The 15,000-nt window shown below is 51.5% G+C and overlaps 1 protein-coding gene across 2 annotated transcripts; it reads left to right on the top strand.

Annotated features, from left to right (window-relative positions):
• Window positions 1-5,957: 5,957 nt before the first annotated feature.
• Window positions 5,958-12,645, top strand: LOC147086760 (N-alpha-acetyltransferase 10-like). Of its 2 annotated transcripts, XM_085978929.1 has the most exons (4): window positions 5,958-6,019; window positions 10,388-10,503; window positions 11,759-11,803; window positions 12,495-12,645. In XM_085978929.1, the coding sequence occupies exons 1-4, from the start codon at window positions 5,999-6,001 to the stop codon at window positions 12,628-12,630; spliced, it is 318 nt and encodes a 105-aa protein (XP_085835055.1). In that variant the 5' UTR covers window positions 5,958-5,998; the 3' UTR covers window positions 12,631-12,645. The 2 variants fall into 2 exon arrangements, with proteins under 2 accessions (XP_085835055.1, XP_085835054.1); XM_085978928.1 differs by lacking the exon at window positions 5,958-6,019 and having other exon boundaries at window positions 10,128-10,503.
• Window positions 12,646-15,000: the final 2,355 nt, after the last annotated feature.

Raw genomic sequence — 15,000 nt, 5'->3', positions numbered from 1 at the left:
AATAGACGAGTTAATGGCACAAATAACTACATATGGGTATGATCTTGTGGCCATTACAGAAACATGGCTGCAGGGTGACAATGCCTGGGAATTAAACATACCAGGTTATTTAACGATCAGGAAGGACAGGCAGGAAGGAAGGGGAGGTGGGGTGGCTATGTTAATAAAGGAAGGAATCACTGTAATACAGAGAAATGATATTGGGTCAAAAGATCAGGATAATGAAACAGTTTGGGTGGAGGTAAGGAATAATAAGGGGGAAAAAAACACTAGTGGGCGTAGTCTATAGGCCTCCGAACAGTTGCAACTCTGTTGGATGGAGTATCAATCAGGAAATAGTTGAGGCTTGTAATAAGGGAGCATCTATAATTATGGGGGATTTTAACTATCATATTAATTGGACAAATCAAATTGGGCAGGGCTGCCTTGAGGATGAGTTCATTGAGTGTATTAGGGATGGGTTTCTTGAGCAGTATGTAACTGAACCGACCAGGGGGCAAGCAACCTTAGATCTGGTCCTGTGTAACGAGACAGTATTAATAAAAAATGTCCTAGTAAAGGATCCCCTTGGAATGAGTGACCATAACATGGTTGAATTCCATATTCAATTAGAGGGTGAGAAGGTTGGATCTCAAACAAGCGTGCTAAGCTTGAATAAAGGAGACTATGAAGGTATGAGAGCGGAATTGAGTAGAGTGGATTGGGAAAATAGATTAAGACGATACATGATCAGTGGTGTACATTTAAGGAGTTATTTTACAACTTCCAAAAAAAATATATTCCACTGAGAAGAAAAGGGTGCAAAAGAAAAGACAGCCATCCGTGGCTAAGTAAAGAAATTAAGGATAGTATTCGACTAAAAACAAGGGCATATAAGGAAGCCAAATCTAGTGGGAGGATAGAGGATTGGGAAAACTTTAAAAGACAGCAAAAAATAACAAAAAGATTGATTAAGAAAGGGAAGATAGATTATGAAAGTAAATTAGCAAAAAATATAAAAACAGATAGTAAGAGTTTTTATAGTTATATAAAAAGAAAAAGGGTGGCTGAAGTAAATGTTGGTCCCTTAGAGGACGAGACCGGGAAATTAATGGTGGGAAATATGGAGTTGGCAAAAACACTGAATGAATATTTTGTATCAGTCTTTACAGTAGAAGACACTAAGAATATCCCAACACTGGACAAACAGGGGGCTATGGGGGGGGGAGGAGCTAAACACGATCAAAATCACTAAGGAAGTGGTACTCGGTAAAATAATGGGACTCAAGGCGGATAAATCACCTGGACCTGATGGCTTACATCCTAGGGTCTTGAGGGAAGTGGCGGTAGGGATTGTGGATGCATTGGTAATAATTTTCCAAAACTCCCTGGACTCAGCAAAGGTCCCGGCAGACTGGAAAACTGCTAATGTAACACCCTTATTTAAAAAGGGCAGTAGACAGAAGGCTGGAAACTATAGACCGGTTAGCCTAACATCTGTGGTAGGTAAAATTTTGGAGTCCATTATTAAGGAGACAGTAACAGGACATTTGGATAATCATAATTTAATAGGACAAAGTCAGCATGGTTTTATGAAGGGGAAGTCATGTTTGAGAAATTTGCTGGAGTTCTTTGAGGAAGTAACATATAGGGTGGATAAAGGGGAACCAGTGGACGTAGTGTATTTAGACTTCCAAAAGGCATTTGACAAGGTGCCACACAAAATATTATTGCTTAAGATAAAAAATCACGGGATTGGGGGTAATATTCTGGCATGGATAGAGGATTGGCTATCTAACAGAAGGCAGAGAGTTGGGATAAATGGTTCACTCTCAGACTGGCAATCAGTAACTAGTGGTGTTCCGCAGGGGTCGGTGCTGGGTCAACTCTTTACAATCTATATTAACGATTTGGAGGAGGGGACCGAGTGTAACACATCAAAGTTTGCTGATGATACTAAGATGGGAGGGAAAGTAGTGAGTGAGGAGGACATAAAAAACCTGCAAGGGGACATAGACAGGCTAAGTAAGTGGACAGAGATTTGGCAGACGGAATACAATACTGGAAAGTGTGAGGTTATGCACTTTGGCAGGAAAAATCGTAGAGCAAGTTATTATCTTAATGGCAAGAAACTGGAAAGTACTGAAGTACAAAGGGATCTGGGGGTCCTGGTGCACGAAACTCAAAAGGTTAGTATGCAGGTGCAGCAAGTGATTAAGAAGGCCAATGGAATGTTGGCATTTATTGCTAGGGGGATAGAATATAAAAATAGGGAGGTATTGCTTCAGTTGTACAAGGTATTGGTGAGACCGCACCTGGAATACTGCATACAGTTTTGGTGTCCATACTTAAGAAAAGACATACTTGCTCTCGAGTCAGTACAAAGAAGGTTCACTCGGTTGATTCTGGAGATGAGGGGATGGACATATGAGGAGAGGTTGATTAGATTGGGACTCTACTCATTGGAGTTCAGAAGAATGAGAGGCGATCTTATTGAAACATATAAGATTGTGAAGGGGTTGGATCGGGTGGATGCGGGGAGGATGTTCCCGATGATGGGTGAAACTAGAACTAGGGGGCATAGTCTTAGAATAAGGGGCTGCTCTTTCAAAACTGAGATGAGGAGAAACTTCTTCACTCAGAGGGTAGTAAATCTATGGAATTTGCTATAAATTTACATAAATTTAAAACGGAGATAGACAGTGTCCTAGAAGTAAAGGGTTATGGGGAGCGGGCAGGGAAGTGGACGTGAGTCTAGGTTCGGATCAGCCATGATCTTATTGAATGGCGGAGCAGGCCCGAGGGGCCGTATGGCCTACTCCTGCTCCTACTTCTTATGTTCCTGGTGATTTATCTACTTTAAGTACAGCCAGCTTTTCTAATACCTCTTCTCTATCAATTTTTATCCTATCAAGTGTCTCCACTACCTCCTTCTTCACCAGGTCTGTGGCAGCATCTTCTTCCTTGGTGAAGACTGACGCAAAGTACTCATTTAGTACCTCAGCCATGTCCTCTGCCTCCATGCGTAGGTCTCCTATTTGGTCCCTAATCGGCCCCACCCCTCCTCTTACTACCCTTTTACTATTTGTATGCCTATAGAAGACTTTCGGATTGCCTTTTATGTTGGCTGCCATTCTATTCTCAGCCTCCACATTCAACGGATCATCCTCCGCCATTTCCAACGTGATTCCCACCACCAAACACATCCACCCCTCCCCTCCCCTTTCAGCATGCCGAAGAGACCGCTCCCTCCGCGACACCCTGGTCCACTCCTCTATCACCCCCAGCACCCCTTCCCCTGGCACCTTCCCGTGCAAGCGCAGGAGATGCCCTTTTACCTCCTCCCTTCCCACTGTCCAGGGTCCCCCCAAACACCCCTTCCAGGTGAAATAGCGATTTACTTGTACTTCTTGCAGTCTAGTATACTGTATTCGCTGCTCACGATGCGGTCTCCTCTACATTGGGGAGACCAAACTCAGATTGGGTGACCGCTTTGCGGAACACCTCCGTTCAGTCCGTAAGGGGGACCCCGAGCTTCCGGTCGCCTGTCATTTTAACTCTCCGCTCCATTCCCACTCGGACCTCTCCGTCCTCGGCCTGTTACACTGCTCCAATGAAGCTCAGTGTAAGCTCGAGGAACAGCACCTCATCTTTCGATTAGGCACTTTACAGCCTTCTGGACTCGGACTCAACATCGAGTTCAACAATTTCAGACAATAAACCTCTGCCCCTATCATTTTCTTCCCTCTCTCTCACATGGCCGCTGTCGATCATTCAGCCATCGCCATTTACACGTCACTAGTCATCTTTTGTTTCTTAACTTGTCCCATTACCATCTCCTTTGGCCTCGCACCATCATCCCTTTTGTCCTTTAACCTGCCTTCCATCCTATCACAGACCTTCCCTTTCGTTCTTTCCTCTCTCCTCCCCCCTCTCCCTGCCCTGACACTTGCTTAAAAACCTCTTCCATCTCCAGCTTTTTCCAGTTCTGACGACGGGTCATCGACCTGAAACGTTAACTCTGTTTCTCTCTCCACAGATGCTGCCTGACCTGCTGAGTGTTTCCAGCGTCTTCTGTTTCTATTTCAGATTTCCAGCATCCGCAGTATTTTGCTTTTGTATTCTATTCTCATACCCTCACTTTGCCCCTCTTATTTTCTTTTTTACTTCTCCTCTGACCTTTCTGTAGATAGCCTGATTCTCAGTTGAAGGCACGGCCGCCAATGGCGGGGCGATGGAGATCGGGGGGATGCTCAAGAGGCCAGAATTGGAGGAGCGCAGAGATCTCGGAAGGGGTTGCGGGGCTGGACGAGGTTACACAGAAACATAGAAGATAGGAGCAGGAGGAGGCCATTCGGCCCCTCGAGCCTGCTCCGCCATTCAATGAGATCATGGCTGAACTTCCAAATTCAGTACCCTGTCCCTGCCTTCTCCCCATACCCCTTGATCCCTTTAGCCTTAAGAAATATATCTAACTCGATCTTGAATATATTTAATGAATTGGCCTCAACTGCCTTCTGTGGTAGAGAATTCCACAGGTTCACCACTCTCTGGGTGAAGAAATTCCTCCATCTCTGTCCTAAATGGCTTACCCCTTATCTTTAGACTGTGACCCCTGGTTCTGGACTCCCCCGCCATCGGGAACATCCTTCCTGCATCTAGTCTGTCTAGTCCTGTTTAGAATTTTATAAGTTTCAATGAGATCCCCTCTCATTCTTCTAAACTCCAGCGAGTATAAGCCCAATCGACCCAATCTCTCCTCATACGTCATTCCTGCCATCCCAGGTATCAGTCTGGTGAATCTTCGCTGCACTCCCTCCATGGCAAGAACATCCTTCCTCAGATAAGGCGACCAAAACGGCACACAATACTCAAGGTGTGGTCTCACCAAGGCCCTGTACAACTGCAGCAAGACATCCTTGTTCCTGTACTCGAACCCTCTCGCTACGAAGGCCAACATAACATTTGCCTTCTTAACCGCCTGCTGCACCTGCATGCTTACCTTCAGTGACTGGTGCACAAGGACACCCAGGTCTTGTTGCACTTCTCCTTCTCCCAATCTATTGCCGTTCAGATAATAATCTGCCTTCCTGTTTTTGCCACCAAAGTGGATAACCTCGCATTTATCCACGTTATACTGCATCTGCCATGCATCTGCCCAATCACCCAACCTGTCCAAATCATACTGGAGTTTCTCGACATCCTCCTCACAGCACACACGCCCACCCAGCTTTGTGTCATCTGCAAACTTGGAAATATTACATCTAGTTCCCTCGTCCAGATCATTAATATATATTGGGAATAGCTGGGGTCCTAGCACCGATCCCTGCGGTACCCCACTAGTCACTGCCTGCCACTTGGAAAAAGACCCGTTTATTCCAACTCTTCACTCCTATCTTCTATGTTTCTACGAAGAAGATTTAATTAGGACAACATTTCTGCTCGTCCAGGACTGGACGTCGGACGATTTAGAGACCGTGGCGGGGGTCGCGCCACCATCAGACTCGGGGGCGAAGTCACTGGAGTGGGATCAGGATCAGGAAGGTCCCTGGCTGATGGATTTTCTACCTCCCCTTTAATTCACTGAAACTTCCCCTTTAAGAGTGGGCGGGGTTAAAGAAAAACAGGGCATTCCAGCTGATTGGCTGCGACGATGGGGGCGGGCGCTCAGAGCCGATTGGTGTTGGGGTTGTCAATCAGCTCCGCTCTCAGAGCCGATTGGTCAGCGCGGCTGTCAGTACGGATCTCCGGCTTCCGATTGGCTGAGAAGGGAGAGAGGCGGGCGGGCGCGTCAAGCTTGGTTGTCCCGCCGCCTCCCCGCGTGACCAAAAACCCGCCTTCCTCTCCGCCCATTGGACGGCGCGGTTGTCAATCGGCGCGGAGCGGGCCGCGAACGGCGAGTCACGTGGCTGAGGGTGCGCGGCGACCGCGAGAGAGCGCGAGCAATTCAAACCCGGGCCGACGAGCAGAGCGAGCCATTGAGGGACGCCTCACCGCCAGCCCACAGCACCGCGGCGCCATGAACATCCGCAATGCCAGGGTGAGTCAATTCAATCCGGGCCGGGCGGCCCCGGGGGTGAGGGCGGCGACTCTGCCTCCTCCTCGCGGCCGCGCGCACGCTGCCGGCCTTATATGGGCAAGCCCCGCCCCCACCAGCTCACAGGTAAAGCCCCGCCCCTCAGCTCGGAGCTAAAGCCCCGCCCCTTCCAGACAAGCCCCGCCGTCCACCTCAGCTCGGAGCTAAAGCCCCGCCCCTTCCAGACAAGCCCCGCCCTCCACCACAGCTCAAGCTAAAGCCCCGCCCTCCACCTCAGCTCGCAGCTAAAGCCCCGCCCCTCAGCTCGGAGCTAAAGCCCGGCCCCTTCCAGACAAGCCCTGCCCCTCGCAAGAAGCCCCGCCCTCCACCTCAGCTCGGAGTTAAAGCCCCGCCCTCAGCTCAGAGCTAAAGCCCCGCCCCTTCCAGACAAGCCCCGCCCCTCGCGACAAGCCCCGCCCCTTCCAGACAAGCCCCGCCCCCACTTAAGTTCACAGGTAAAGCTCCGCCCCTTCGCAACAAGCCCCGCCCCACGTCAGCTTGCAGGTAAAGCCCCACCCTTCTCGACAAGCCCCGCCCTTCTCGACAAGCTCCGCCCCTCGAGACAAGCCCCGCCCCACGTCAGCTCGCAGGTAAAGCACCGCCCTTCGTGACAAGCCCCGCCCTCCACCTCAGCTCACAGGTAAAGCCCCGCCCCTCGAGACAAGCCCCACCCCCTCCAGCTCGCAGGTAAAGCCCCGCCCTTCATGACAAGCCCCGCCCTCCACCTCAGCTCGCAGGCAAAGCCCCGCCCTTCGTGACAAGCCCCGCCCCCACTTCAGCTCGCAGGTAAAGCCCCGCCCTTCGTGACAAGCCCCGCCGCCACTTCAGCTCGCAGGTAACGCTCCGCCCTTCGCGACAAGCCCTGCCCACACTTCAGCTCGCAGATAAAGCCCCGCCCTTCGTGACAAGCCCCACCTATCGCGACAAGCCCCGCCCCCCACTTCAGATCACAGGTAAAGCCCCACCCCTCACGACAAGCCCCGCCCTTCGTGACAAGCCCCGCCCCCACTTCAGCTTGCAGGTAAAGCCCTGCTCCTCGCGACAAGCTCCGCCCCCACTTCAGCTTGCAGGTAAAGCCCCGCCCCTCGCGACAAGCCCCGCCCCCACTTCAGCTTGCAGGTAAAGCCCTGCCCCTCGTGACAAGCTCCACCCCTACTTCAGCTCGCAGGTAAAGCCCCGCCCCTCACGACAAGCCCCGCCCCCACTTCAGCTCACAGGTAAAGCCCGGCCCCCACTTCAGCTCGCAGGTAAAGCCCCGCCCTTCATGACACGCCCCGCCCCACCAGCTCGGTGAAGCCCCGCCCTCATGACAAGCCCCGCCCCACTTCAGCTCGCAGGTAAAGCCCCGCCCTTCGTGACAACCCCCGCCCCCACTTCAGCTCGCAGGTAAAGCCCCGCCCCTCACAACAAGCCCCGCCCTTCGTGACAAGCCCTGCACCCACTGCAGCTCGCAGGTAAAGCCCCGCCCCTCGTGACAAGCCCCGCCCCCACTTCAGCTCGCAGGTAAAGCCCCACCCCTCGTGACAAGCCCCGCCCTTCGTGACAAGCCCCGCCCCCACTTCAGCTCGCAGATAAAGCCTCGCGACAAGCCCCGCCCCCACTTCAGCTCTCATATTCCAGAGAAGAAAAGGGTGTAAAAGAAAAGACAGCCATCCGTGGCTGAGTAAAGAAATTAAGGATAGTATTCGACTAAAAACAAGGGCATATAAGGAAGCCAATCTAGTGGGAGGATAGAGGATTGGGAAAACTTTAAAAGACAGCAAAAAATAACAAAAAGATTGATTAAGAAAGGGAAGATAGATTATGAAAGTAAATTAGCAAAAAATATAAAAACAGATAGTAAGAGTTTTTATAGTTATATAAAAAGAAAAAGGGTGGCTAAAGTAAATGTTGGTCCCTTAGAGGATGAGACCGGGAAATTAATGGTGGGAAATATGGAGTTGGCAAAAACACTGAATGAATATTTTGTATCAGTCTTTACAGTAGAAGACACTAAGAATATCCCAACACTGGACAAACAGGGGGCTATAGGGGGGGGGAGGAGCTAAACACGATCAAAATCACTAAGGAAGTGGTACTCGGTAAAATAATGGGACTCAAGGCGGATAAATCACCTGGACCCTGATGGCTTACATCCTAGGGTCTTGAGGGAAGTGGCGGTAGGGATTGTGGATGCATTGGTAATAATTTTCCAAAACTCCCTGGACTCAGCAAAGGTCCCGGCAGACTGGAAAACTGCTAATGTAACACCCTTATTTAAAAAGGGCAGTAGACAGAAGGCTGGAAACTATAGACCGGTTAGCCTAACATCTGTGGTAGGTAAAATTTTGGAGTCCATTATTAAGGAGACAGTAACAGGACATTTGGATAATCATCATTTAATGGGACAAAGTCAGCATGGTTTTATGAAGGGGAAGTCATGTTTGAGAAATTTGCTGGAGTTCTTTGAGGAAGTAACATATAGGGTGGATAAAGGGGAACCAGTGGACGTAGTGTATTTAGACTTCCAAAAGGCATTTGACAAGGTGCCACACAAAAGATTATTGCTTAAGATAAAAAATCACGGGATTGGGGGTAATATTCTGGCATGGATAGAGGATTGGCTATCTAACAGAAGGCAGAGAGTTGGGATAAATGGTTCACTCTCAGACTGGCAATCAGTAACTAGTGGTGTTCCGCAGGGGTCGGTGCTGGGTCCCCAACTCTTTACAATCTATATTAACGATTTGGAGGAGGGGACCGAGTGTAACATATCAAAGTTTGCTGATGATACTAAGATGGGAGGGAAAGTAGTGAGTGAGGAGGACATAAAAAACCTGCAAGGGGACATAGACAGGCTAAGTAAGTGGGCAGAGATTTGGCAGATGGAATACAATACTGGAAAGTGTGAGGTTATGCACTTTGGCAGGAAAAATCGTAGAGCAAGTTATTATCTTAATGGCAAGAAACTGGAAAGTACTGAAGTACAAAGGGATCTGGGGGTCCTGGTGCACGAAACTCAAAAGGTTAGTATGCAGGTGCAGCAAGTGATTAAGAAGGCCAATGGAATGTTGGCCTTCATTGCTAGGGGAATAGAATATAAAAATAGGGAGGTATTGCTTCAGTTGTACAAGGTATTGGTGAGACCGCACCTGGAATACTGCATACAGTTTTGGTGTCCATACTTAAGAAAGGACATACTTGCTCTCGAGTCAGTACAAAGAAGGTTCACTCGGTTAATCCCGGGGATGAGGGGATCGACATATGAGGAGAGGTTGAGTAGATTGGAACTCTACTCATTGGAGTTCAGAAGAATGAGAGGCGATCTTATTGAAACATATAAGATTGTGAAGGGGTTGGATCGGGTGGATGCGGGGAAGATGTTCCCGATGATGGGTGAAACTAGAACTAGGGGGCATAGTCTTAGAATAAGGGGCTGCTCTTTCAAAACTGAGATGAGGAGGAACTACTTCACTCAGAGGGTGGTAGGTCCATGGAATATGCTGCCCCAAAAAGCTGTAGAAGCTACATCATTACATAAATTTAAAACAGAAATAGACAGTTTCCTAGAAGTAAAGGGAATTAAGGGTTACGGGGAGCGGGCAGGAATTTGGACATGAGTCTAGGTTCGGATCGGTCATGGCCCTGTGGGTAGCGGAGCGGGCCCAGGGGCCGTGTAGCCTGGTCCTGCTCCTGTTTCGTGTGTCTAATTCTGTTAGATTCAGGAGATGGTTCTGTGATAGTGGATTGGCGGTTAGGATCAGATCAGCCATGATCTTATTGAATGGCGGAGCAGGCTCGAGGGGCCGATTGGCCTGCTCCTGCTCCTATTTCTTATGTTCTTATGATCAGGAGCTGAGCCCCAATTGCTGAGGTGGCTGAGCCCCCTCTAGTGGCGGCACTGCGCCAGTGGAGGACTGCGTGACAGAGCCGGGTGGGGGGGGTGTGGTGCGGTGTAAGGGAACACGTTCCGCTCAAGATGGGAGCCGCTGTGATGCGCTTCACGGCTGAATGGCCTGCTGACGCCCAGTGCCTGGGCCCCGCACTTGCGGGGAGGTGCGAGGGGGGCCGGGGGGGGAACGACGTTCTACCCCAGTCAGCATTGGGACCTTGAGGAGAGTTGGCGGGGTGAGTTCTTGCTTTGTGATGCGTGGCCCCTTGACCTGTCCAATCACGGAATCACATGGGCACAGAAGGAGGCCGCTCGGCCCATCATGTCTGTGCCGGCTCTTTGACAGAGCTGCCCCAATCAGCGCCTCTTGCTCGTCCCCCACAGCCCCGCGAATGTTTGCCCCCTGCCAGTGTAGCGATGTGCTGTGTGTTGTAAGCTCTCGTCTCCCGCTCCCTCCCCAGGCAGTGAAGAGGTCGCATCGGCGACTCGGACTGGCCCAGAAGCTGATGGACCAGGCGTCCCGAGCGATGATCGAGAACTTCAACGCCCGATACGTGTCCCTGCACGTCAGGAAGAGGTACTGCCAGCCGTTTAGTAGGAGCCCGTCTGGTCTGGTCTGAGTGTCAGCGCAGCGGGGGGGGAGACAGGGCCCGGAGACACATCGGGGGGGATGGCAGAGATGGGGGGTGTTATAAATCTCATCATCAAGAAACTACTCATGAAATAACGCTGGACGGCCAGCTGGTGGCGCCGTCCAAGGAGTATAAATACTCGGGCGTGGGCCCCAGCCTGTCAGGGACATTTTGTAAGACAGGAACTAGTGAAGTACAACTAGACCTCCATGTTCTGAAACAAGTTGATTAAAGCCTTGCTTTACGCTCAAACCAAGTGCGTAGTGAGTTTATTACGTCGGGGTGAGCAGCTTCCTGCCTTAGTCTGCAGCCAATCTCGGCTGCTGCAGAGTCTGTTTGGGTCACGCTGGTCCGTGATCGGCCATCGATGAGAAAGAAGGGTCTCGCATTTCGCCAGCGCCTTTCACCAACCTCAGGACGTCCCAAAGCCCCTCACAGCCAATGAAGGACTTTTTGAAGTGTGCTCACTGCTGTAATGTGGAACCAATTGTGCACAGCAAGCTCCCACAAACAGCATTGTGATAAATCACCAGATCATTTGCTTTTAGGGAGGTTGGTCAAGGGTGAAATATGCCCCTCCGACAGTGCGGCGCTCCCTCGGTACCGCCCCTCCGACAGTGCGGCGCTCCCTCAGTACCGCCCCTCCGACAGTGCGGCGCTCCCTCAGTACAGCCCCTCCGACAGTGCGGCGCTCCCTCGGTACCGCCCCTCCGACAGTGCGGCGCTCCCTCAGTACTGCCCCTCCGACAGTGCGACGCTCCCTCAGTATCGCCCCTCCGACAGTGCGGCGCAGGCTAATCACCGCAGAAAGTGGCAGGCGCTGTGTTACCAGACGGCTGTTTGTTTGGGGAGCTGACTGGGTGTGGGGATTGTTTAGAAGGCAGGGTTGGGGGTCGCTGGTGAGCGGGAGTGCCTGGGAACGTTTGCGCTCGCTCTCTCTCCAAGCTAGGTGTGGGGGAGGAACCGATGATGGGAGCGACAGTTCAGAGCGGCAGCGTCCCGTCTGCACACTCGAATCGCAGAAAGCCTCGTACTCGGTTTAAAGAATCGCGTGTCCGATACAGGAAACCGGAGAGGCTGTATCTGTCATTAAGATGCCCGTAGGGTATTATTCAGAAGTGTCTGAGGGCTGTTGATCTGTGCTGAATAGCTGCCGAGAATTTTAATTCCTGCTTTATTAATTTTTTTCCCCCCTCACAGCAATCGAGCCGCACTGCATCTCTACTCGAACACGCTGAACTTCCAGTAAGTGCTCTCAGACTCTAACCTCCTCCCCATCCCCCCCCCCATCTCTCTAACCTCCTCCAGCACCCCGAGATCTCTGCGCTCCTCCAATTCTGGCCTCTCGCTCATCCCCCGATTTCCATCACTCCACCATTGGCGACCGCGCCAGGGCCCCGAGCTCTGGAATTGCCTCCCTAAACCTCTCCACCTCTCTCCTCCTTTAAGACGCTCCTTAAAACTCAACTAAAGTTTGATCAATGTACTGGGTCCCCGAGTTCCAGATTTCCACCAGCCTTTGTGTGAAGAAGTGCTTCCTGACATCACCCCTGAACGGCCTGGCTCTAATCTGAAGGTTCTGCCCCCTTGTTCTGGACTCCCCCCACCAGAGGAAATAGTTTCCCTCTCGATCGACCCGATCGGATCCTTTAATCATCTCAAACACCTCGATCGGATCACCCCTTAATCTTCTACACTCGAGGGAACACAAGCCCAGTCTGTGCAACCTGTCCTCGGGAATTAACCCTTTTAGCCCCCGGGATCAGTCTGGTGAATCTGCGCTGCCCCCCCTCCGTGGCCGAGATGTCCTTCCCAAGGTGCGGGGCCCAGAACTGAACCCAGACACTCCAGCTGGGGTCCGACCGGGACTCCGTACGGGTGACTCATATCTTTGTGCGGCTTTGTAAAACTCTGGCCCTCTTTCCCTTCCACGCAGGATCAGCGAGGTGGAGCCCAAGTACTACGCAGACGGAGAAGATGCCTACGCCATGAAGAGGGACCTGACTCTGATGGCTGACGAGGTTTGTCCTTCTCCTTCCGTTTCCCCGCAGCGCGAAGTGGTTAGAAACTAAGAAACAAGAGCCCCTCGAGCCTGCTCCGCCATTCAGTGAGATCATGGCTGATCCAATCTTGTCCTCAACACCACTTTCCCGCTCTCTCCCCATAACCCTCGACCCCCCTGTAGCTCCGATATCTGTCTATCTCCGCCTTGAATAGACTCAACGACTGAGTCTCCACAGCCCTCTGGGGCAGAGAATTCCAAAGATTCACCGCCCTCTGAGTGAAGAAATTCCTCCTCATCTCAGTCCGAAATGGCCGACCCCTTATCCTGAGACTGTGACCCCTGGTTCTAGACTCTCCAGCCAGGGGGGGAAACAGCCTCTCAGCATCTACCCTGTCAATCGCCCCCTCAGAATCTTATATGTTTCAATAAGATCACATCTCATTCTTCTAAACTCCAATGAGTATAGGCCCAACCTGCTAAACCTTTCTTCAGAAGACAATCCCTTCATCTCCGGAATCAACAGGGCCTTGGTGAGACCACACCTTGAGTATTGTGTGCAGTTTTGGTCGCCTTATCTGAGGAAGGATGTTCTTGCCATGGAGGGAGTGCAGCGAAGATTCATCAGACTGATACCTGGGATGGCAGGAATGACGTATGAGGAGAGATTGGGCCGATTGGGCTTATACTCGTTGGAGTTCAGAAGAATGAGAGGGGATCTCATTGAAACTTATAAAATTCTAACAGGACTAGACAGACTAGACGCAGGAAGGATGTTTCCGATGGCGGGGGAGTCCAGAACCAGGGGTCACAGTCTAAGGATGAGGAGGAATTTCTTCACCCAGAGAGTGGTGAACCTGTGGAATTCTCTACCACAGAAGACAGTAGAGGCCAATTCATTAAATATATTCAAGAAGGAGTTGGTATATTCCTTAAGGCTAAAGGGATCAAGGGATATGGGGAGAAGGCAGGGACAGGGTACTGAATTTGGATGATCAGCCATGATCTCATTGAATGGCGGAGCAGGCTCGAGGGGCCGAATGGCCGACTCCTGCTCCTATCTTCTATGTTTCTATGTCATACGTCAACCCCTTCATCCCAGGAATCAACCTCGTGAACCTTCTCTGAACTGCCTCCAATGCAAGTATATCCTTCCTTAAATAAGGAGACCAAAACTGTACACAGTACTCCAGGTGTGGTCTCACCAAACGCCCTGTACAGTTGTATCAAAACTTCCCTACTTTTATACTCCATTCCCTTTGCAATAAAGGCCAACGTTCCATTAGCCTTCCTAATTACTTGCTGTACCTGCATGCTAAGTTTTTGTGTTTCATGTACGAGGACACTCAGGTCCCTCTGTACCGCCGCATTCTGTAGTCTCCCTCCATTTAACTAATATTTTTCTTTTCTATTCTTCCTTCCAAAGTGGATAACCTCACATTTTCCCACATTATACTCCATCTGCCAAATTTTTGCCCACTCTTTGGCCTAGAAATTGGGTTGGGGCGCCAAAGTCGCCTGAGCGCAGGGTTTAGCGCAGCAATCGGAGTGATACCGATCGCCAGAAATTCAGTTTCAGTGCCCCTTGAGGGACACGGGGCGAGGCTCGAGGCGCTCCGCGTCCCTCTTAGGGCGCTGAAACTGATTATCGCAGCGCAACGTGCCGCAGCGCCACGCGCTGAGGCACGGCACGCCGCAGTACTGCAGGCTTTCCTCCCCGCTCGCGAATGCCGGCAAATGAGCCCGGCACCGAGGAGAAGTACCGGGCTCTCGGGGAAACAGCCAGCAATGCCGCGGGGGGGGGGGGGGGGAGCGGTTAGGAGGCCGGGGACGGAGGTGCTGGCAGGCGGCCGCCGGAAAAGCGGCCGCCCCGCACCTCCACCTTAACTTGCGCCGCTGCCGGCACAGTAAGGCCCCGTGAACCGGGCGCGGGTAGCGAACGGCGCAACTGCAGCGTTCGCTACCAAATATCGTGAATGGGGCGCGAATGGAGCGCTGCGCACACCGATGACGTCATCGGTGGCGGCGCAGCGCAACAGGCTAACGCCACCACTAGCGCCCCTCCTGAATATCGCGGGAGGCGCAGCCAGTGGCGCTACAGCCACCGCCTGCCTCTTTAGGCGCTAACAGGTGGCGCTACTCACCCAATTTCTCCCCCTTTGTGTCCTCCTCGCAACTTGCTAACCCACCTATCTTTGTATCATCAGCAAATTTGGCTACAGTGCACTCGGTCCCTTCATCCAAGTCATTAATATAGATTGAAAATAGTTGAGGCCCCTGTGGCACCCCACTAGTTCTCCTGTACTGAACAGGCTAGGGCTTGCTACTCGAGAAAAGACAAGGCTGAGGGCGAGGGGTGACTTTTGTTTTTATTCGTTCATGGGATGCGGGCGTCGCTGGCAAGTCCAGCATTTATTGCCCGTCCCTAATTGCCATCGAG

The sequence above is a fragment of the Somniosus microcephalus genome, unplaced genomic scaffold, assembly GCF_052327205.1.
Source record: "Somniosus microcephalus isolate GS21.2 unplaced genomic scaffold, FLI_Smic_1.0 unresolved_chr7, whole genome shotgun sequence".
In the NCBI taxonomy this organism is placed as follows: domain Eukaryota; kingdom Metazoa; phylum Chordata; class Chondrichthyes; order Squaliformes; family Somniosidae; genus Somniosus; species Somniosus microcephalus.
Note: the sequence above shows the minus strand (reverse complement) of the source record. Positions and strands in the feature narration are given on the sequence as shown.